General features: G+C 41.4%; 1 protein-coding gene across 5 annotated transcripts in view; it reads left to right on the plus strand.

Moving 5' to 3' along the window:
- The window catches only part of LOC148517595 (guanine nucleotide-binding protein subunit alpha-15-like), a 112,460-nt gene that overhangs the window by 29,466 nt on the left and 60,829 nt on the right, over positions 1–22,165 (plus strand). For 4 of the 5 annotated variants that reach the window (XM_088478454.1, XM_088478455.1, XM_088478457.1 and 1 more), the window contains exon 2: positions 7,602–7,786. In XM_088478454.1, the coding sequence (XP_088334580.1) occupies positions 7,602–7,786 (185 nt within the window). The remainder of the gene's footprint in view (positions 1–7,601; positions 7,787–22,165) is intronic. The other variant, XM_088478458.1, reaches the window with a different exon arrangement.

Consider the following 22,165-nt stretch of genomic DNA (forward strand, 5'->3'; position numbering starts at 1 on the left):
AGAACATGCTCCCTGAGTCCGAACAGGCTCCCAGAGTCAAAGTTCTGCCCAATGTACACCAATGGGTCATCATACAGGGACCCTAAACCCTCTAAAACCTGGCCAGGATCCCACTGGACCACCTCGTGTTGGTTTCATACCAATCGATGCCAGGGTGTCCGAATTCATAACTGGACAAATAAACAAACAAATAAACAGACCAATTAATTTTATATATAAGATTATGGGCCTAAGAATGGTCTGAAGACAAAAGAAATAAGATAAGCTATTCCATATATTATTTTTTTTCTTACAGTGCATAGCACTAATTGCACTCTTTACCTTACAGCACTTTATAGGCACTGGTCACTTTCATCTTTTATATTTGTTTTTACAGTATGTGTGATTCACCCCTACACTTATTAGTATCTAGCTGCTACCCATTATATTGGGGAGTGCATACATTAATAGAAGCACCTTGTTTCATAATTATTCAAAAGTTAGATTGTTAGCATATAAGTGCCAGGTTAACCTCTCTTAGTTTTAAATATAAATATATATATTTTCCCTTTTTTTCTGCAATTCTGTAGAGGGTTGTATGATACTGTGGTCTGAAATACAATTGAAGAGGTAAGTGGATGAAGGTGTTATGCTATGTTTAGAAGAAACTGAGATATTTCCAGGTAAATATAAATTATCCACTGAAAAGTGATTTAAGAACTGGACATAGCGTGATAACACCTTCATCCATTAAAAAAGTAATTTTTCAGAAAATTGTTACATAATTGTTACATAACATCCACTCGCCTCGTTAGTTCTTTTTAAAGTTCACTTGTTTATTACAATTTGTATATTCAGTGCCGTTATCTGTATATACAGTAGTAGTTTTGACATACTGCCAATCTTATTGCTTGCTTGAACAAGATATTCTTGGAATTTCTTTGGTATGTTGTCATTACTGAAAAGCAGGTAGACTATTGTGTATCTTGACTGATTATTGATGAACCGTGAGAAAATACTGCTTCTTTCCTTATTTGTCCACAGACACCTGTGTGTTTATCACATTCAGAGGCTCTGCTATTGCTGCTTTTTTTTAGAAACGATATACTTGTCCTTTTCTCTTTTAATCAACTGTTATTGTTACTGTTAGGGGCATAGTTATCCCAATCTGCATCTTAGATGTGGATGGAATGTGATAAATTTGCCCAAATTTGCAATGAGATATTTGAGTACATCGCCAGGATGTATAAAATATCGTATGCATGGAGAGAGCTTGTGAGAAAGCTCTGTCCCTGCGAATTTCTTCCCTGCAAGTCTCAGGGTATTTTTCACAAAAAGAGGGGGGGAGCGGCTATTAATAACTCGGGCCCAGGCTTCCTGGAGGGGCATGACGAGGGCCCGGGTCCGGCGCTGCTCCCCCCCTCACTCTTTCATTACGGCAGCCGTGCTGGGCTGCACTGAGAGACTGCTCGTGGCCGCTAAGTAGCAGCCGCGGCAGTCTCCCATGCCTGTGGGGGGAGCGATCACATTGATCGCGCCCCCGACTGGCTAATCACTGGACTCAGGGGTCTCACGGCACCCCCCCCCTCCCCAGCGCGCCTGCAAAAATATTGTTTTATAAAAAAAAAATCCTAAAGGGGCGTGGCCATGCCTCCTACGATCAGGCTATGTCCCCATTGAGCCCGGCCCGGCATCGCTCTTGGCGCGCCTGACCATGCATGCACTGCCTGCTACCCCTCTGCTGACCGCCCCCCCCCTGCGCTAAGCTAACGCTTGCCTGCACGCTGTTGCAGCTAGGGATTGGGATGTCGTTCATTCTCTCTGTGACCCCAGTCAGCTGATCAGTGCTATCAACTGAGATACTGCCTGGGAGTTTCACAGCTTCAGTTAACTTGGGTCACAGATCCCTGGCTGCAGCAGCGTGCAGGTAAGTTTTATTTTATTATTTCCTTTTTTTAATTTTCTTCACTAATCAGCCCCTGGTCTATTTAGACACATATGGCTGATAACAGGTGCCAGCTCTGAGCTCTGTTCTAGCTGTTATAGAGGAAATGGGAGAGAAGTCATAATAACGCCATCTGAAGATAGCCTTTTTATCACAGGGCTCCCTCCGCTATTTTTTTACAATTTAAATTTCAGAAATTTGGGCAGATCATATTTCCCATTACAAGTATGGGAATGTGATCTGCTTACTAAAAAAAAATTCAGTTTAAGGGCTTGGAGGATATTTTTGCAAATTCTCCTCCAAAAACCCTTGCACTTGAAAAGGGTGTGCAAACACCTGTTTTTACATTATTTTAGTAAAAATAACATTTATGAATATGCCCCTTAGGACCCTATTTAATACAGAGGGTGTGATCTCGCACCCAAAAATATTTTTTTATATATCTCACTACTACAGAGAATTTAGATTTTTGTATTCTGACACCCTAAAACTTCATAGATTTTATTAGGAATATAATATAATGTACATGAAGGTGCCACCTGACAATCTTAAATTGAAATTGCGAAAAAAACAAGAGAAAAGAAAAGATTCTTTGTCTGGTGCACATATAGGGTTAAAATAAATTCAATATATGATTAACTTCTCTGTTATCACAATAAAATATAACTTTTATTCATTTAATTCATTAAAAGGTAGGTCTAGGTCCCAAGAAAATGAAAAGGCGAAATATGTTAAAATAAGAGAAGATAGTATGTCTGTTTATTATATATATATTGAGAAAAAGAGGTGATTTAAAATTTCACCTGTCATCAGTCTATTACACGTATAGGACTGAGATGTCTGGGACTAATGGAGTATATTTTCAGTGTTTAAATCTCACACTGTATTATGTTAGTATATTTATAATAAATTAGGGAATATATTCCCAGGTACTGTCAATATTAATAATATATCTATTTAGGTGAAATTAATTAATTATTATTTTTCACTTGAAGATGTCATCTCTACCATATCCTGGCAGCTATGCTGCACATATATATATATCTCCACCAGGTCCTGTAATATTAACATTAGATTATCAAGAATTCCAACAATATTGTTACAATCATCCGATTTAGCGTATATTAATCTTAGGATCTGTGGTTAATGGTCTTATACTCTGCGGGAATGGTTTCAATACTAGCAGTTGAAACTGTGTCAATTTTACAGCCACTGTGCTACACATGTATCTTTGTTCTGTATTAGTTCATATACATTGTGTCTATCTCTAGACTCCAGCTCTGTTCAAAGGTAAGTGTGTCTTTATTATCAGGTATAGTGATCCTCAAACTGCAGGATACTTGGGTGGACATATAAACAAATACTGACAGTGATTTACATGATCGTATGTGTTATGTTTATCCTCATCTCAGCTCAGCATCAGTCACCGTTCGTCATTGTTACACATACAACCACATAAACAGTGCTCATTAACCCGGTATCATATCTATGTATACATATTTTTTTCAACGTGTTTAGCATTCAATTGTGCTTTAGACCCGGCTGCAGCGTGGAGTGCCAACGCGCGTTTCGCCAGTAAGGCTTTATCAAAGCAGTGCCAACCCTATATGTGCACCAGACAAAGAATCTTTTCTTTTCTCGTTTTTTTCCCCTATTTAATACAATCCGCATTTCAATTGCAGATTGTAGTGTAATAATTTCACCTACTGTAAATTTGCATTGCAAATTTAGGAATTATCATAAGAATGTATTAACATTCTCAAGCAGGGACAGAGCTTGCGAGAAGGCTCTGTCCCTGCAAATCCTCACCGCACAATTCTCAGTGTATTTTTCTGAAAAAATCCAGTAAGAGTGCTTCTGCGCATTCGCCGACGCCGGTTAGTGCATGTCAGACCCAGTTATATGTCTCATGACTTCAGAGTCATGCTTAGATGATGCACATGCACTGTTATTAATGGCAGCCTCAATAACTCTAGTGGTGTAATCATTGTTTGTGTAGTGCGCAGGGGCAGATTTAGGGGTCAGAGTGTCTCTAGGCATGGGCGTTACTACCATAGGTGCAAGGGGTGCAGTTGATATGGGGTCCAGATCTTAGGGGGGTGCATCTTCCTTGTCAAAGTTACATGTGTCTTTTACATTTTTCACCATTGGGTGGTACATAGGGGCCCTTACAAACTTTTGCTATGGGGCCTTCAAATGCATAGTTACGCCCCGGCCTCTAGGCATAACAATAATTGCCATCCCCCTTTGCCTAATTTTATTATTTTCATTGTTTGATGATTGCCCAGTTAATATAATAATAAAAAAAACCATGAACTGTAAATTTGTTTTATTTTTAATTATGTATACATATTTACTAAGTAGGATAGTTTTTTGGGCAGTATTCATGTCCTACCCATTTACACTCCACTCAGAATGGTGTATGGTGCAGTAAATTTTGAACTGACAGTACTAAAAGAAGCATCCAAGTATTGCCCCCCCCCCCCCCCAATAAGTGGGACACCTAGGCACGTGTCTAATCGGAATTTCACCACTGCGCCAAGAATGGTATGAAGGTGTCACATTTCAGTGGTACCCCAGAAGCAGGTTATGCCCTCAAATGTTATGCAATGACTGGTGTGGGTGGCTTTAATGTTATGTGTGGAAATTAAGAGTTCCTCCACCCATGCGCTGACGTCGCCCAGCGCTAACCCCTCCCCCAGTGGTTGCAAAGAGCAGCAGCCACCGGGGAAATGCAAAGTCGCCATGGTCCGATCATCGATGGTTTGATATATCAATTACTGGTATATTAAAAATCAATATCTTTTAATAAAAAAAATGTGTTTAATTGTGGATGAATTATAAATAGATGTTCTTGACCTAATTCAATCATAAAAAACTTGACATTTCTGAGCGTTCTTTGGAAAAATATTAGCCAATTAAGGGCCGAATTCAATTAGGTGCGAAAAGTTGTGATCGGCGACAAGCATTCACCGATGCGATGTTTTTGCCGCATTCGCCAGTTTTGATACAAACTTTATGTCTGCTTTCTCAATGCGCATTCCCGCTATTCGCCCAATTCAACTACAAAACAGGTGAAAACGCAAATGTGCGAAAACTGCGAATGGCGAAACCAGCGAAAAGTACAACGTATTTTGGGAAAATCTGTCTGTACCCCATAAAAAGCCTAACTGACACTAAGGGGTAAATTTACTAAGAATCGAGTTTGTTTGTGTTTGGTTGTGTTTAAACTCACTTTGCTTCACCAAAACTCAGGAGAATTTTCCCTTTTAAAACTCGCAAATTTACTAAGAAGTGAGTTTAGCTGAAAGTGAGTTTTCCGATGGTGAAGCAAAGTAAGTTTTTTTCCCCAAAATTGCGAGTTTAGTTGCGAGTTTAGATGAGAGTTTAGATGCGAGTTTAGATGAGATTACTTACTGGAGGCCTGCACACATCAGTGAAATATGTGAAGGCTGCTTGTGTATTGAACCTGTAAAATAATTGTTAAAAGTTAGAAAAAAAATGACATAAGGTCCCCCCCCCAAAAGAATAACCAGCCCCGGACTTGGCAGCCAGTCCTGGTACCAAAAATGATGGGGAACAAAATGAGTAGGGGTCCACCGTAAAGTAGGTACCAGCACCTGGCTGCAGGGCCAGTCCTGGTTTTAATTATAGGGGTAAAAAAATTTGCGTAGAGGTACCCCTAAAATTAAAACCAGCACTGGACCCTTTCTAGTGGGGGGCTGATGCCACAGGGCCTCTCACCGGGCCCCCCAGCAGCAGTATCAGCCCTGACCGCTAGTCAGCCCAGGCCAGGGATCCCCGGGGAGTTGGGGACCCCTCCAATAAAGGGGACCTCCTCTCCAGGGCACCCCTGGCATAAGCTGATAGCCCGGGCTATCCCCGCCACCCCTGGGCGGTGGGTGGCAGGTTGATAGTGTAGGTGTAGTGTTAAAACTTGAAAAAACAACATTGTCTTTACAGTAGAACTGCAGGTCCCAGCAAGCCTCCCCCGCATGCTAGTACTTGGAGAACCACAAGTACCATCATGCAGGGCATTAAGGGGCCACTGGTACCTGTAGTTCACCTGTAACGAAATGTGTAAAAAAAAACAAGACACACACACCGTGAAACTAAAGTTTTATTACATACATACATACACATACATACTCACCTGCTCCCAGATGTTCACGTCCCCTTCTCAACGTAAAATATCCAATGGTTGTACCTGTAAAAAAAGATCCAATACTCACCTTTTGTCCCACGATGTTCTCCGCAGTATTCCAAAGAGGGCCCCGGAGACACTGTAACAAGACGCTACAGCATATTGTTACAGTAGCACTAATGACAGCTCCGGGCTTGAGCTATCATTAGTGCTGGGGTGCCAGCCAATCAGCGGCGGCTTCCATTAGCAGCCGCTTATTGGCTGGGACCCACGTGGAGGAGCCGCTCATTGGCTATATCCATTGGGTATACCATCTTTGCAAAGCTGAACGTATTTTAGAATACTGCCATTACTAAGCAGAGTACACCTTTTTAGGGCTGATTTATGCATTCGATTTAGAAACAAAGTTCATCCAGCTCTCCAGGAGCCCCTATATATGCTAAGGTTTTAATAGAAATGTTATGAAAAGGTGATTTTCACTACTAAGGGGCCCATTCATGATGTTAATTAACGGGGTCCGAACGGAGCTTGATGAATTCTGCCCCCATACTAGTGTATGGGGACAGCGGGCCATTCCGCAAAACTAATGTAAGTAGGAGATGAATGGCCCGATAACTTAATTTTTACAATTGCAGGTGAAAATGTGCATTTTCACCTGCTTTTGTGAATATTAAGTGATGATGAACTGGCCCCTAAGAGAGATTGTAATTCTCAGGTCTGTTTGCATATTAAAAACTCCCTGGGCCTGATTCAAAAGTGGATGCATTGTTGATGTTGGACACATGCGGACAATGTTTTCAGTGTGCATATGCGTCTGAGTTGCAATGCGTATTTATCCTGATGGTTACCACGGGAGGACGCAGAACGAGTTTGGATGCAGAAAGAGGTAATTTCAGTGGGCATTCCTGGGTGGTAACAGGGAGGTGAGCATGTGTCGGTCAGCAGCTGCATCTTTTTCTGCAGTTACACTGATTTCGGGGGCCATGTTCAAATGGACATTCTGTTACTCCATGGGGCTGGTGCAATGTTCAATGTGAAGCACCCAGCATGGGGCAGGTGCAAGTGCCGATACTAATGATGGGTGTATCTATGGATGGAAAATCAATGGGTGGTGCTGCTTCTTTAAACCCTACAGATACTCACATTAGCATACGGTAGCAATTTTGGCTTCTGCAGCTTACTGCAATTACAGCCACTTTGCATCTGGCACATTATTATGCCAATCCAGCAGTAGTGAGGAGTGCACCTAATTTGCCTTTATCTGCCCATCATCCAACAAAATATTTGCTCACTCCATGACAAACATTTGCTACAAAAGCAAAGTAGTAGTAAAACAGTCACACAGCTAATTCTATTTTGTAATCAGACTTATTTATAAAATATGTGCTTTGACTTAAAGGTGTGTTCCTAAGGAATATAATTTTTTTTTTTTATCCATTTTAAATAAAACTGTTTTTTTGTTTTTATTTATTCTACCTTATACCTTTGTATGTACAGGGATTGCATTTATCTCCCTTGTGGTCATTCCAATAGGAACAGGAGAGAGTGGAAAGAGCACATTTATTAAGCAGATGCGTATCATCTATGGACTTGGTTTCCCAGAGCAAAGCCGCATAAAGTACACAAAGCTTATACATCAGAACATTGTCACCAGTGCCCAGGCTCTGGTGGGAGCGATGGAAACCCTTCGGATACCTTATATCGGGGAGGAAAATAAGGTATATTATGTTTGAATAGATAAAAAATTAATTCATAGTAATTTTAATACACATAAATGGAAACTCTTCATTGGTATTTCAATAAAGTATATATGTATAAGCCTTACTTTCAACTTCTGAACATCAAAATGTGGTAAAGGAAAGATGTTTCACTTACCTTTCCTCATCACTCACCCAGCGCTAAAGACATGGGTGCGGCAGCTCGTGGCTGAGAGTATGCAGCCCGTACTAAGGGGTTGGGTATGGGAGACTGGAAGTTTGGATGCCAGCTGTCAAAATACAGAGAGCGTATTCTAACCCTCTCCCCTTCGACCCCTAACCCTCCCTTCCTGCATCCTAAACTTAACCTTCTCTACACCACTCCCTAACCCTCCCGGTTAGTGCCTAAACGTAACCCTCCCCCCTTAGTGCTTAAATCTAACACTCTCCCCTTAGTGCCTAACCCTAAACCCCCCCGGTGTTGCCTAACCCTAACCCACCACCGGGGTTGCTTAACCCTAACCTCCCACCCCCCACAGCTTAACCCTAACCTCCATCGTGGTGCCTAAACCTAACCCACCACCCCCACGGCTAACCAGGCCCACTATGCTTACGATCGGGATGCCGACTGTTGGGATTCCGGCGCCGGCATCTCAACTGATGTTAGGATTCCTGCACCGGTGTTCTGGCCACGGGTCAGGATTCCGGTGCCAGGATTGCAATAGTTGGCATCCCAATTGTAGGTAAATTCACTACATCCCGTACTAAGGAAAATTAATAATGGAATTTAATAAATTACCAAAAAATTATGCAAATGAAATAGTACATTGGAAAAATCAACATAACATGTATCGGAAACAACAACAAATAATAACAAGAAATAAAAAACCATATATAAATGAATAATATAATAACTAGCTGGTGTGCATATGATAATACTAGTTGTGCTGGGTTGAAATAAAAAATAACAGTTCCTGCATGGAAGGATTCCAAATAAACATATGAAAAACGTTTTGACACACTTTGCTAGTTAATTATTGGTCTTGTAATAATGTAACCGCTTGCCTGCAAACAATGTATCAATTTGAATATCCACACTGATAGATAATCTGGAGCTTGTATAGCACAACAGTTAATGGCTTTTTAGATACTTGAAGTGTTAACCCCGTCGGGCACACAATGCTGAGAAGATTTAAATTGCTGACCAGTTTCAAAGTCTTGAACAGTTGCACGGTAGAGATGATGTAATTGTCTCACCGGCTGTGCAGGAAAAATCACTGACCAGGTCAGAATGCACTCAGAGACACGCAGCCTCAAAGATCCGAGTATGAGCTAATTGAAAATAAGAAACAAAAATTATTCAGGGATGAGAGATCTGGTCCAACAGTCATTCTTTCATAAGAAAAACATGTATTTCCAAAAGAAAAGGTTTTTAGATGATAAGAAAAATGAGAGAATGCATCATGTGGATGAAAGGAAAAAAAACAAATCTGTTATGAGCCCCCTATCTCCTAGAATCCCACTAGACGAACCGGTCCAATCTAAACTCTTTCCCTCTAGAGGTACACCCAGGACAGAAACAGGAGCACGGTCCTAAATCTAGTAGTTATAGAAATCAGGATTTTCGGGTAAGAGACCCAGAGTGGAAAATACCAATACACAACAATCGTTACGATTCGAAAAACCAATTCCACCACCAAAAGATCCAGAGACGCAGGGGAAAGAGGGGAATGGGACGAACAGGAGGTGCGAAGACCAAGGCACCGCTAAAAGATTCCCAAACAAGGGGTATATTTAACTTATCAAAAAACCCTCACAGATTCTGAAATTGCATTATTGTCTAAGGGACTCAGCTATGCCCCAAGCTCTAACCCCAATTTATTTAATTTATTTTCTAAATTGAACCCTTATGTTAGATCTCTCTGTAGACAGAGATACTTTTTTTCTAAAAACAATCTAAAATTGGAGAATCTAATGATCCCATTTTCCTTGACATGGATGACATGGAATGTCTATCAATGTTGAAAACACTAAAAGAAGAGAGTGGCGATACTCCTAATTTAGAATTAACAGATGTATTCAACATTAATAATTCTATTTCAAATTCATATTCTAATACAAAAAAATGTATAAAGAAATCGCAGTTCTTTCCCTTTCACCAAAAAAGCCCAACGATACAGTTGCTCTACAAAAAAACTCTTAAAGATTTTCAAACTTTGTGTAATAAAAAACCTCATTTGGATTTGGGGAGATTAAACCTAACGTTTGATGAGAGGAAGGCTTTTAGGTCTCTCCAGGATGACGACTCCATCGTCATTAAGTCAGCCGACAAGGGCGGTGGAGTCGTCGTCCTCGACAGATCAGCATATATGGCCTTCAGACAACTTCATGATTGCACTTATTACAAAATAATACCCAGGGATCCGACTATGGAATTCAAAACGGAATTACATACACTTTTGACTGATACTTTGGCGGAGCGGAGGGAGTGATAACTAGAGAGGAATTTAATTTTTTATTCACACATTAGCCTGTCACTCCTATTTTTTATTATTTACCAAAAATACACAAATCCCTCACTACACCCCCAGGTCATCCTATTATTTCAGGTGTTAATTCCCTCACATCCAATTTATCTTTTATGTTGATCACTTTCTTCAAAATTATGTTGTCTCTCTGAGATCGCACATAAGAGATACTATACATCTTCTTAATAAACTTGAAAGTTTCAGCTGGCGTCCAGGGTATGGATTTCTTACCCTGGATGTGCAGGCCCTATATACCAACATTCCACATGAGGGAGGCCTGCATGCTGTAGAGAATATACTGTTGAAAGATGGTGCGATCTCGGAGGGACATTTTTATTAGCCTCAATGAGATTCATATTAACTCACAATTATTTTTTGTTTGATTCCACCTATTTTCTCCAGACCCTCGGTACTGCCATGGGAACCAGATTCGCTCCGAGCTTTCCTAATCTCTATATGGGTGCATTCGAAGATAACTATATCTGGAGTGGACCGTTCGGGGTGAATCTGGTTTTCTATGGCAGATTTATTGAGGATTTAATTTTTGTTTGGGATGGGGATCTTGATTCAACTGTAAAATTCACTAAATATCTTAACACTAATCATAGGAATCTTGACTTCACTTCCACTTTCAGTCACATTTCAGTTGATTTTCTCGATGTCACTCCGCTGAAGGAAACAGGATAATTTTGACTCTCTATACCAAGGCAGTTGATTGCTGCTCCCATCTTCATTATGAGAGCGGCCATCATCGGCCTTGGATAAACAACATACTGAAAAGTCAGATGGGGCGTATCAGGAGGAATTGTACTAGGGGGTCAGATTTTGAGTTTCATGGCAAACAATTGGAAATCAATTTTTTGGATAGGGGATACCCCTTAAATTTGGTGGATGAAGCAAGAAAACATGCTCTTGATAAGAGCAGGACTTCTTCTAGACCTACCTTAAATAACAAGGAGGATACCAAAGTATTTAGATCCAAGGATAACTCTAGGAAAGATTCAGATGTGGATTCTTCATCCCTCCTGTTCATTTCACAGTTTAATAACAAATCTAGACAAATACGTTCCATAGTAAATAAGAATTATACTATGTTATTGAACGACTCAATTCTGTCTAAATGTATTAAACCAAAAGCTAAAATAGTATTCAAAAAGAATCGCAATCTGGGTAGCTTTTTGGCACCTAGTATGCTAAAACCCTTGTCCAAATCTCTTGAGAATACTTCGACCTGGCTTCTAGATAGACCCCTGCTGCCCATACCTGCTCAAAGTGTCTTGACCTGTAACCTGCTCCTGCAAAGTGCTGCCAGTGTCCGCAGTGTCTGATCCTGGTGCGAGGAGAATTTACAAGCTGCGGCCGCGCGTAATTACTTACCCGGATCTCCTCTCAGCTTTCCCTTGGCCCTGGTATCCGGCAGGCAATCATACTGTATAGCCGGACGGAGAGCCACCGCACCGGATCTTTGAGGCTGCGTGTCTCTGAGTGCATTCTGACCTGGTCAGTGATTTTTACTGCACAGCCAGTGAGACAATTACATCATCTCTACCGTGCAACTGTTCAAGACTTTGAAACTGGTCAGCAATTTAAATCTTCTCAGCATTGTGTGCCCGACGGGGTTAACACTTCAAGTATCCCAAAAGCCATTAACTGTTGTGCTATACAAGCTCCAGATTATCTATCAGTGTGGATATTCAAATTGATACATTGTTTGCAGGCAAGCGGTTACATTATTACAAGACCAATAATTAACTAGCAAAGTGTGTCAAAACGTTTTTCATATGTTTATTTGGAATCCTTCCATGCAGGAACTGTTATTTTTTATTTCAACCCAGCACAACTAGTATTATCATTTGCAAACCAGCTAGTTATTATATTATTCATTTCTATATGTTTTTTTATTTCTTGTTATTATTTGTTTTTGTTTCCGATACATGTTATGTTGATTTTTCCAATGTACTATTTCATTTGCATAATTTTTTGGTAATTTATTAAATTCCATTATTAATTTTTCATCTGTTTACCAGCGCGGTGTGTGTGTTCCTATACATTTTGTCTCAGTGCTTGTGGGGTTGCAATTGTTCCCCTCTATCACACCGCTGCAGGTCAATTTCTAGATACAGTTTTCAGTGTGGTATCCAAGCTCTAGGATATTTTCTTTGATCCCGTACTAAGGACCCTAAAAATATCATGTGTGATAGTTTAGTTTTGAACTCGCCACGAGTTCTTTGTTAAGTCCTATTCATCATCCTTGTATTACTAAAGTATCATCTCCAAAAAAGATGCTATTTCTGCGAAGACACCTTTTTGGAAATGTGATACTTTTCCCCTTAAACTGCACTGTGTCCCCACTCTGCCTGGATCTCTCTGAGGTGTCCCGTCCACATCCCCTCCTCGCCACAAGCTGCTAGGTCCTGTACTTTACCCACTGCCCAGTCCTCTGAGGTGTCCCATCCACCCCCGCTGCCAGTCATCCACCCCCGCTGCTGGGTCCCGTCCACCCCCCCGCTGCCCGGTCCGATTTGAGATGTTACCGTCACACTGCCTGCAGGAGCTGCACTTATAAGTAGTTACTGACAGGCAGACAATGTGTCCTGCTGCTTCTCCCCGGCTCCTCTCTCCTTCCAGCTCGAAGACCCAGCCAGCAGGTTAACCCTGTACTGACTGATCATGCGGCGGATGGATCAGAGGAGCGGGGAGGAGGGAAGCCGAGAACAACAGGTAGGGCACAGACCTTTTACACTGCATAAAGTGCAGTGTAAAAGGCAACTTGTTATGGGATAAAGGTTCTGTATGCCATCTCAGGGTGGCATACAGTATCACTCACAAGTTTTCGCAACTTGATAAATTACATAATTTCCACATCCCCATAATAAAGTATGGGGACTGTGGAAATTATCAGGGGAGAATTGTAACCAGGAGATATCTGTAATATCTCATGCTTTACATGCTTGATAAATAGCTCTGACCCGTAATTTTTACAAAAATAGGTGAACGTGTTAACTTTCACCTACAATACTTTTGTAGAAATTAAGGGCTCTATTCATTATATTAATTATCGGGGACCCTGATCATTAACATTCCATCTCGATGCGATTGCTGGAGAAATTCATCATTGCTTCGGCACGGAGACAGCTGATCCGAAAATCAGCCGTCTCCTTGAATATTTTTACTGCTTACCTATCTTTTCCACATATGGATATTGAAAAAGGACACTACCTGATATTGACAAAGAAGTTCGGAGTTTCCTTCAAAAATGAGCTCCATATATAGACACTCTAAATTCCCCTACACAGGAATGTATTTTACGTTTTTTATGAATCCACCAACTGGTTCCTTTATCGCCAATTGCTAACCTCAGATTGAATGTTATAATTTTTGTTAAATTTATAAATGTAATTATTCTGGTATTGAATTTGAGGTGTTTGCTATTATTTGTGCTACTTACTAATAGGATTAACCCCAACTAGAGAAGTGCACCGGACCATTTTTGATGGTTTTGGTTCTAAATCGTCATCTGGTTTTGGTTTTGCCAAAACGCTGTGACAGGTTTTGGTTTTGTATTTTTTCCTAAAATCACATAATTTGAGCCTTTTTTGTTCCTAGAGTATTATCAACCTCAATAACATTAGTTTCCACTCATTTCCAGTCAATTTTGACCACATCACAATATTGTTTTCATCCAGTTTAGGTTGCACCAAGCTAGCTGCCTGACTAAGCTAAGTGACAGCAGCGGGCGTAGGTATGTAATGCCGATTGTTGGGATGCCTCCTGTCAGAATACCGACAGCGGCATCCTGATGGTTGGTATCAGTATTTAGACGCCTATCATGGCCACTAGTCCAATAACTACATCCCGGCACAAACATGAGGCAGTTCAACTTTAAACATGACACATCTAGGAAACAGAGTGAAACAGACAGGATGGCAGTTTAATAAACTGTATGAACCCATAGAATGTAACCAATAATGTTTTCATTAATTAGGAACAAGATCAGAAGGAAGAAAGGATTGATTCGTAATTTAATTTAATTCTTTAATTCCGAAAATGTTAATCAAGGAGGGCATTGGGGACGGTAATGATCAAACATTCTTCTTTCATTGTCTTTTCTCATCTGAGTTGTTGTAACAAAAAGAAAGAAGGATTAGCTTAGAATTTGAAGGCAGATAAGAATCACTTGTCCCATCTAATGCACACTTGAGTTAATCTTTCTGTTAGCAATCAACCTACCAGCATGCTTTGGATTGTGGGATGAAACCGGAGCACTTGGAGGAAACCCACGCAAACACAGGGATAATATACAAACTCCACCTAGTTAGGGCCATGTTGGAAAATGAACCCATGACCTCAGAGCTGTGAGACAGTACAGCCATGGCCAAAAATTTTGAGAATGACATAAGTATTGGTTTTTACAAAGTTTGCTGCTTCATTGTTTTTAGACCTTTTTTTCAGATGTTACTATGGTATACTGAAGTAAAATTACAAACATTTCATAAGTGTCAAAGGCTTTTATTGACAATTACATTAAGTTGATGCAAAGAGTCAATATTTGCAGTGTTGACCCTTCTTTTTCAAGACATCTGCAATTTGCCCTGGCATGCTGTCAATCAACTTCTGGGCCACATACTTACTGATGGCTGCCCATTCTTGCCTAATCAATGCTTGGAGTTTGTCAGAATTTGTGGGTTTTTGTTTGTCCACCCACCTCTTGAGGATTGACCACAAGTTCTCAATGGAATTAAGGTCTGGGGAGTTTCCTGGCTATGGACCCAAAATTTCAATGTTTTATTTCCCGAGACACTTAATTATCACTTTGCCTTATGGCAAGGTCCTCCATCATGCTGGAAAAGGCATTGTTTGTCACCAAACTGTTGGATGGTTGGGAGAAGTTGTTCTTGGAGGATGTTTTGGTACCATTCTTTATTCATGGCTGTGTTCTTAGGCAAAATTGTGAGTGTGCCCACTCCCTTGGCTGAGAAGCAACCCCACACATGAATGGTCTCAGGATGCTTTACTGTTGGCATGACACAGGACTGATGGTAGCGCTCCGGACAAGCATTTTTCCAGATTCTCCAAACAATCTGAAAGGGGATTCATCAGAGAAAATAACATTACCCCAGTCCTCAGCAGTCCTATCCCTGTACCTTTTGAAGAATATGAGTGTGTCCCTGATGTTTTTCCTGGCGAGAAGTGGCTTCTTTGCTGCCATTCTTGATACCAGGCAATCCTCCAAAAGTCTTCGCATTACTGTGCGTGAAGATGCACTCACACCTGCCTGCTGCCATTCCTGAGCAAGCTCTGCACTGGTGGAGCCCTGATCCCGCAACTGAATTAACTTTAGGAGATGGTCCTGGAGCTTGCTGGATGTTCTTGGGCTCCCTCTAGCCTTCTTCACAACTATTGAACCTCTCTCCTTGAAGTTCTTGATGATCCGATAAATGGTTGATTTAGATGCAATCTTACTAGCAGCAATATCCTTGCCTGTGAAGCCCTTTTTGTGCAAAGCAATGATGACTGCACGTATTTCCTTGCAGGTAACCATGGTTAACAGAGGAAGAACAATGATATCAAGCTCCACTCTCCTTTTAAAGCTACCAGTCTAACTCAATCAGCAGGACAGATGGATCTCCAGCCTTGTAAACACTCTCACCTGTGCTAACAAGAGAATCACTGATATGTCAGCTGGTCCTTTTGTGGCAGGGCTGAAATGCAGTGGAAATGTTTTTTTTGGGATTAAGGGCCTGATTCGGAGCCGGACGCTATTTGCGGACGCTTGTTCTAAAAAAGGGGCCGGATAATTAAATTGAGCGCTCGCTCTTTGCAGTGTGCTGATGCCTCTATGTCTGAGCGAGCGTCCGAAAAATGCGATCACTATTTTGTAAAGATGCCCCTTTGCCGTTCGTATCACACGTCATCTCCGGTATTTATTAGATTAATCGGGAACATCGAAAGGCATCTGAGCTGCTCGCAGTGGTTGTGGTAAGATTTTCTTCCCACTATCACTGCGAGCAGTTCAGGCTAAAAGACAACCAAGTGACGTGGTCGATGACGCTCCTTTACTAATTATGCACTCCCATTAAACGCCCTTTTGACCGTTTGGCACACCTGCGTTCGGATCTCCACTCCCCTGTTTTCAAGCACCTTCCCCTGTTACCACCCACAAACGGTACATTCTGTCAATCAAATTAGCAGCCCCTCGCTGTTTTACGAGTGCACGATTTCCGACCGCAATGACTGGTTTGCGCATGCGCATTACGACACATTCGCAGGCGCAGTTGTGGAAACATCGCTCAGAGCGAACGAGTGGCCGCTTACGAGCGGCTCTGAGTCAGGCCCTAAGTTCATTGTCATGGCAAAGAGGGACTTTGCAATTAATTGCAATTCATCTGATCACTCATTATGACATTCTGGAGTATATGCAAATTGCCATCATAAAAACTGAAGCAGCAGACTTTGTGAAAACCAGTACTTGTGTCATTCTCAAATCTTTTGGCCATGGCTGTAATGTTAACCATTAAACCATCCATACTGCCCTAGATCCTGTAAAAGAAAGAAATAAGGATTGATTAGTTAATTTAACTGTTTGATTGACTAAGAAAGTTTATGAAGGAGGAGGAAGGTAACTTACTTGAATTGTGTTCCCGCTACCAAATTCTACCTCGATTCCATTTTACCAAAACAATAAATTTTTTGCCTGTTCCTGGTCCTTAATGCCATTTTGTCCCCTATCCACTTAAACACAGATATGTGGACAAGCGGTAGTGGTCAAACTAAAGATTACATGACTGTGACAGCCCACTGGGTGGGTGTATTGTCTTTAGCAGCAGCAATAAGTAACATTAAACGCCAGCTCATTCACAGGAAGGCTACACTCTGTATCACCAGCTTCACTAAGAAGCATAACAGTGTCAATCTGTTATAAAAACTCAGGGATGTTATAGCAAGATGGCTTACCCCGCTAAGAATCTCCTCAGGATTTGCCATTTCTGATAACACACTGTTTTACCCACATGATAAACTTGGTAGTTCAGATTTTTTTTAAATGACAGGGGTTTGCAGGAGATGCTGTCTGTGGCCTGAAAAATTTCTGGACATTTTTGGCATTCATTCTGCAAGGGCTGCAAGAACAGTTCCATTTCCCATACCACCAACTGAAGCAAGAGGTAGTGATCAGGTGGAATTGCACCCTTTATATGCTTCAGCAAATGGAGGAACAGCAACAAACCATCAAAACCTACTCAAGAAGAAGCTATAACATGGGGAGAGGAGGGTGAATGTGCCTTACTCCAGCACACTGGAGAATACTCTCTGTTTTATGCAAGCTACTGAAAAAGAACATTTGAAGTAGCAACTAATGAAATGTGAAAATAAGCCTCATATTCATAAATATTAACTACAAATTCTATAAGGAAGACCTTTGCTGCCCTATGCTGCAAAGTACAGAGACTTCTGTAATGGTGGATTCCAGTGTTGGCAATTTCATATTTTTCAACAGTAAACTTTCCTTTATTAGACCATGCAAATAGACCATCCCGAATGCACCCCCAATATACAACCCATTCTGAAAAGAAGAGTGGTGCAAGATGGAATTGTCCTTGGGCCCTCCCCCTCACCGTTATGTTGGATCTTAAAAACTAGGACATGCGCAGTTTAAATAACCACGCACTTCAGTGGCAGGGACTGCCACTTTTGTGGCTGAGGTGCTTGGTTTATTTGGGCACCTACAAACCAATTTTTGGAAGGACTACCTCCGCTCACTAATAAGGAGGTTGATGATGAGGGTGTTAATTACATTATAATATTTTAAAATTAATTTCATGAACTTGCCGCAAATGACGTAACATGGAGGAGGTGCCTAGATGGTTAACGTCCTTACCTCTACTAACTTTGGCCACACAAATGGAGTAGTTGCCTCCATAAATGTTGTCAGGATATGGGTAAAAATAATCCCACACCAAGAGGTGGCTTTCCTTTATTGTCCATCTGGGGGATGCCATTACCTGTGGGTTATGCCTTAGGTGGGTTGGAGGCATGCACTAACCAGTTCAAACTGACTCCCACCCCCCTATATAACCCCTCCCATAACCCGGATCCTCAGTCTTTTTTTTAGTACTGTGACTGGACGCCTTTCATCTAGGCTGGCCCTGGTCACGGTTTAGCGCTTTTGGACTCCCACTCACCAACAGTGACCGCCTGTCACTGACTCTGCCCACTGCGCCATGGGCATTTTCTGAAGCTGCCACCAACAAGCTCCTTTCAACGGCGCTTGGAACCGCTTTTTACATACAATCAGGCTCCTACCACCGGCACCTGAAACCGCTCTTACTGCGTATGCATTTGACTAGCTGCGGCCACACCCCCTGATTGGTGTCGGCTGATTCCTCCTGATCCCTCTCTATGGACCAGGTCTGCACGGTAGCTTGGCAGAGGGCTTGAACTTGGAGACGCAGAGCTCTTACCTAGAACAGCCGGAGAACGGAATAGCGTTTGGCGCAATTCTGTTGGTCACAGGATTGAGGCAATTGAAGTCAGGCAAGATGTTTATTGCTCAAAGTCTTAAAGAAGACTCGTCTCTTCGGATTGAAGGGGAATAATCAGCATACAAGATGTTACAGAAATCAAATAGCAGTTCTTCTCCAAAAAGGATAAACAGGGTTGTACAATTTTTACCAGGCACGAAGCCTTCTTTTATGCTACTCCAATACACATTACCACAGGGGGTAAGTCTGCCCTGGGTTCCTCTTAGCCAATCATGCTATCTCACAAAACAAATAAATACTGCTTACATTTCACAGAAATTAAATCAATTTCGTTGATACCACCCAAAAACATTTGGTTTCCTAAGCACAAACTGAGTTAGAATATACTGTTTCTGAAAAGGTAAATATAATGCAAATTTTTATTGCATTCGTCTTTTCACATGTCTATGACTAAACCAGTTTTGGCTTTCTGAGTCTTAACACCTTCTAAGTTCTTATTGCATTTCAATGAAAGTGCTAAACGAAGGTTTGGTCACTACATCAGGATAATTCACATATCACTAGGAGGTGAGAATGTCTCATAACCATTTGACTTAAATGTTACAGCCTTCTAAAACAAAACAATTTATACATTCCTTATAAGTGCATAGGCTAAACATTTAAAAAGTAAATTTCCACAACTGCACACAGCACATTGAATGACATGTTCAAACACATTACTTATACATTCGCAGTACGTGGCGCACTGCGCCTAAAGGTCCTTTTAAAAATGGTGCCGCGGCATGAGGGTTAATCTCCTCCATGCCGTGGCCACAAGTACCTTGGAGAAGGCACTAGCAAAGTGGCTGCCATTAGGCAGGCTTATGTGTCCTTCAAAGTGTTGGTTCCGGACTCAATTTGGGTCCATTTGACTCATGTGGTCGGAGCTTCCTGGGCAGTACAACATGGAGCCTTGGGTGAACAGTTGTGTAGAGTAGCCACCTGGTCTTCTGCACATACATTTACAAAGTTTTACTGTTTCCATACATTCAGCTCTAGTGATGCCAGTGTAGGGTGGAAAATTTGGAGAGCAGTTGTTTCTGATCCCCCCCCCCCCTTCATTTGGCTTGCTTGGGTATGATCCCACAGGTAATGGCATCCCCCAGATGGACGATAAAGGAAACAGGATTTTTACTCAAAGGTAAAATCAATTCCTTGAATCCATCTTTGGGATGCTGAGATCCCTCCCTTGTTTGACTTCAGACTAATTTCTATTAGTTAGGTTCTCCATTCTTTTGTGAGTTTTTCTCCAGGCTTGGAATGAGGAACCGGGTTATGGGGAGGGGTTATATAGGGGGTGGGAGTCAGTTTGAACTAGCTAGTGCACTCCTCAAACCCACCTAAAGCATAACCCACAGGTAATGGCATCCCCCAGATGGACTTCAAGGAATTGATTTTACTGGTGAGTAAAAATCCTGTTTTTTGGTCTTTAGCCCAGGCCCCACAATCACTTTCTTTTTATCACGGCAAGAACTGCAGCCACTGGTGACTGACTTACACAAACAACATCATCAACATCCTCATCCTCACTGTCAAATAGTAGTAGTACACACATATCCCCCTCATCCTCATCTACTTCCACACAAGCATCCTCAATTTCTATTATGTCCTTATCACCATATTTACTTGTACTGCTCCTCACATGTGCAGATGGTGCACAAATGGTGGAAGAAGGTGAAAGAGGACTAGTATCATCATGACTGCTGGCAGAAGCTGCAGCGACAGTATTTGGTTGCTCTTCTCTAAACTAAACATTTCCATTTTTCAATTTGCAGATCACTGCGTGGCTTATATATGCACGTCAACAAAGCGCACAAGTGTAAAGCGCACCAAACAGTGCAAACAATACAATTATTTTTTTTTTTTTTTTATGTAGCAGCTCTATTCCTTGTGGGCTACTGCCACAGGGTTTGCCTTATATATGCATGTTAACAAAATGCACCAAACAGTACAATTATTTAATTAATTTTTTGATGTCACCGCTCTATTCCTGTGTAGACTGGAGTCACAGGGCTTACCTTATATATGCACGTGAACAAAGCACTCCAAACAGTAAAAACAATACAATTATTTAATACATTTTTTTAGATTTTTTGATGTTGCAGCTCTATTCAAACTGCATGGAGTCACAGGGTTTATATATGCCCATGAATGTCTTTACTGATGGACACAGCACAGCCTATATACAGTAGAGTACAGCACAGCATACAGCAGCGTGCACCCCCTATACACATTGACTAAGCAGCACAGCCACTTGTGAGTCTGGACACAGTACAGCCTATACATCAGTGTACAGCACAGCATACAGCAGCATACACCTCTAATACACCTTGACTAAGCAGCACAGCCACTTGTGAGTCTGGACACAGCCTATACAGCAGAGTACAGCATAGCATCCAGAAGCATGCACACCCTATACACATTCATTAAGCAGCACAGCCACTTGTGAGTCAGGATACAGCACAGCCTGTACAGCAGAGAAAGGCGCAGCATACAGCAGCATGACTGAGAAGGAAATGGTGCAGAGTCCCATCCGTGGTGCCTTATATAGAATCCAAAACCTGCAAGAATCTGACACTGCGAGGATGACATTTTGCCTCGAAGTGGAATCTGAATCAGGCGGGAAGACCAGAGCCGACGCTCGGATTGATACGGATTTCTGGTAGACAGGCGGGTCGCTCATATCTAACCCCAATTCTCTTTTTCTCTTGTTCCCTGGTGTGTCGTCCTTTGTCAATATGTGGTGTAAGCTTCAGTGGGTAATGCTATCTAAAGAGCTTGGTAAATTCAACAATTTAGTAGCCCCCATAGGGGGATGCTTTTGTGGACGAAAATCGGAGGATAGCAGCAGATATTGCAGATATCTTCTGCTGTCCTTCCTAGATATGTCCCAAGGATGCCTAAGCAAATATTTATTTTTATAAATATGCCCCATATTGTCACTGTGTATTTGTGTGTTTAGGAACAGATTTGTTTTAAATAAAACTTGTATACAAAAAGGAGTAAACACCCTACTTTCATTTATTACAGATATTAGATGTCATCTTGGAGTTTGGTGATAAATGTAAATTATGCAGTCCGATTACTCCTCAGTGACTCCTAATATCCTTATAGTATAAACAGGGGGGTACATATATCCAAAAATGTGAATCAGTAACTAAATAACCAATATCTAGATTTAATACATTTCATTAAAAAGAGCAAGATATGAGGGGGTTTTGTTTTACAACATTTCTTTAAGCTCAGTGTTTTATAATGGCTGACAACTGTTGTTGCCAATATGCCAGACATGCTGAGGGCTCTTTTGACCATTCATCGCTTAAGATGGCATCTATAGGTGGTCTTCTTCTAAA

The sequence above is a fragment of the Taudactylus pleione genome, unplaced genomic scaffold, assembly GCF_031769625.1.
Source record: "Taudactylus pleione unplaced genomic scaffold, aTauple2 ptg000214l, whole genome shotgun sequence".
Taxonomy (NCBI): domain Eukaryota; kingdom Metazoa; phylum Chordata; class Amphibia; order Anura; family Myobatrachidae; genus Taudactylus; species Taudactylus pleione.